The sequence below is a fragment of the Alligator sinensis genome, unplaced genomic scaffold, assembly GCF_000455745.1.
Source record: "Alligator sinensis unplaced genomic scaffold, ASM45574v1 scaffold291_1, whole genome shotgun sequence".
Classification (NCBI taxonomy): Eukaryota; Metazoa; Chordata; order Crocodylia; family Alligatoridae; genus Alligator; species Alligator sinensis.
The window spans coordinates 1,187,876-1,190,523 of NW_005842391.1; the positions used below are offsets into that span (position 1 = coordinate 1,187,876).

At 50.7% G+C, this 2,648-nt stretch overlaps 1 protein-coding gene across 7 annotated transcripts in view; it reads left to right on the top strand.

Annotated features, from left to right (window-relative positions):
- The first annotated feature begins 211 nt into the window (after window positions 1–211).
- The window catches only part of TPM1 (tropomyosin 1), a 20,412-nt gene continuing 17,975 nt past the window's right edge, over window positions 212–2,648 (top strand). For all 7 annotated transcript variants that reach the window (XM_006029663.3, XM_006029661.3, XM_025211180.1 and 4 more), the window contains exon 1: window positions 212–507. In XM_006029663.3, the coding sequence (XP_006029725.1) occupies window positions 241–507 (267 nt within the window). In that variant the 5' untranslated portion in view covers window positions 212–240. The remainder of the gene's footprint in view (window positions 508–2,648) is intronic.

Below are 2,648 nucleotides of genomic sequence, written 5' to 3' on the forward strand. Positions count from 1 at the left end.
GACGGGACGGGACGGGAGCGGCGGAGGGACGCGTCTGTGCATTGTCTCCCTCTTGTCTCGCCGGGCCGCCCGCGCCTAGATAGAGGATGACATTGTGCAGTTGGAAAAGCAATTGCACGTGGCGGAGGATGCGCGGGACCAGGTGCTGGAGGAGCTACACAAGGCTGAGGAAAGCCTCCTCTCGGCGGACGAGAATGCCACCAAGGTACTGTGCCTCTGTCACGAGCCAAAGGGAATCTAATGCTCTCCCCTTCTTTCTCTCCCTTTCTCCGTCTGTCTCTGTCCTTTTTCTGTCCCTCTGCACCCACACCTCTCCTTTGCGCGCTCACACTGCCTGCTGCACTCCTGCCCCCTCCCCACTCCTCTCCACCCACGTCGCAGCTGGAGGATGAGCTGGTGGCTCTGCAAAAGAAGCTGAAAGGCACTGAGGATGAGTTGGACAAATACTCCGAGTCCCTTAAAGATGCCCAGGAAAAGCTGGAACTGGCTGAGAAAAAGGCTACCGATGTAAGTTGGACCTTTCCCTCCTCCCACCTACAGGCACAACCCCCCTCCCCACCTTCTCTTCCCACTTTCCCCGGTGCCCCTTCCCCCTTTGCACAGGAGAAGCCTGTGTTTCTGGCCAGCAGCCCTCCAAGGCCCTGCTTGAGGCAGGCTCCAGGTGCTTCCTGGCCTGTGGGGGGGAATGACTACACTGCCTCCTTGCATGAGGTGCACACAGCCAAAAGCATTTGACGGGTTTCTGCTCACTTGCACAGTGCTTTCCATGTGTACTCACCTCCGAAGACAGAGCTTGGGATGGGGGTCCATTCAGAGAGTTGCAGGGTGGGTATGGAGAAAAATATTTCTGTCTGAGTATTGTAAAGGTGTTTGTAATGGCAAGTTAGTTGTCTCTGTCCTTCCATTGGCCACGGCCAGTAAGGACCACTGTTCTCTTAGTTGAGCGTCTTTAACATATGCAGAGGTACCCACTGCAACGTGTATTAGGTTAGACGGGTTAAGATGCGCAGTGATAACTCAGGACAGTAGGACCTGAAGGCCCTCTCCTGGATTTTACAACTGGAGATATTTGAGACTAATAATTCACTTGTCAGAGAGAAATTCAGTAAAAATCAGCTCGGAAGATGATACTTGCTTGGTCTGCAGTCTGTAGGACAGAGATCCAGAGAGTAAGCTGGGGGTTATATATAGCTCAGTACTTTATATGGTATAGTGTGAGAGCCTATACCCCTCCCAGTCAGCCATCCCACCCACCTGTCTGCCCCGGACAAGCATTAAACAGTTCCATGTATGTAATGCATAAAAGTGTAGCATTTCTGCAGCTTTCCATCCAGATCCCACTGGTTGTTGCTGTGTGATACAGTCCCCTCTGAGGGAATCTCATCTCTGCTCAATAGGATTTTGCCCTTCCAAAGTGGTGGCATCTTCTTCTAACAGCTTTTAAAATTAACCTGTAAAGTTAATAAAATTAGGAATGGGTTTCTCCAAGTGATGAAGCAGACTAGGGATTTCAAGCGCAAGAAAAATACTTTTGGAAGTTGAAAAGCAAATACGAAAGAACTGTTTGTGGGTGTGAAAGAAGACAAATATTTTGTTTGCATTTAGTTTACTTTAAAAACCAGTAAAAGTACTTCAGCCCCTGCATAGACATCCAGTTGTATCATCTAGCTTGATGCAGAGCTCAGGAACTTTAAAAATATAGGGGAGCGTGAGAGAGGGAGGGAGTCTGTATATAATCTGGATCAGATGTCTCTTTCTTTCTCTGTATATGGCTAAATGGATGAGAGGCTGCTCTCCAGCAGGACGTTTATTTAACTTGTTCAAAGGAGCCGCATATAGATCCAAGGGAGATATTCCTTATAAGGAAAAGTATGCAGACTATTTGGAAATAGCTTGCCTGAGATGAAGGCAGGAGAGGGGAGAGAAGTGCTACTAGATTCTCCGAAGGAAAAAAAGGATTCTGCTGAGCAGTCACAATGGCATTTTCCTTTACTGGAGAACCCCATTTGGGACTGAGAGAGGAGAAGGGTGATTTTATTTGCAGGGAGCTCTAGGGAGGAGATGCCTTGGGTGCCAGGTTTGCATCTTTCTAACACAAGGGGAGATTTAAAAGGTTTTCTGTCCTGTGTTTGGTTGCATATGAGTGTGCCTCATATTGCAAGAGTCTTTTTCAGGGGGCAGGCGAGGAAGTGATTGATACATGGTGTATCTTTGGGGCACAAATCTACTATTTCTGCTACTAGTGCCAGTAGTGCTGAGCTTGAGGAAGGCCATGCGGGAAGGGGAGGGGGAGAGAGAGCTCCCTAGGGAGGATTCCCATTACACAGCGGGATGAGGAAATTTCAGCAGCATTACTCACTGGTGCCCGATCAGTCACTGCAAATCACTTCCTTTGAGCCACCAACCCGCCTAACCTGGGAGGTGAAAACCTGGAGTGACTAATGAGACCCGGCCGCTCCCTGCCCCTGCCAGTAGCCTGCAGTCAAGGAGAGGGCAGGGGAGCCCCAGCCCAGGAAAGCGCCCCCGCCCGCCAGTGATGCGGGAGCTGTCACGGCCTTTGCCCCCGTTACACCGGGGCGGTCTGATGAACGCGGGGGCAGGGAAAAGGCACCGAAGCAACCAACCCCCGCCCCCCAGCCCCGCTTCCC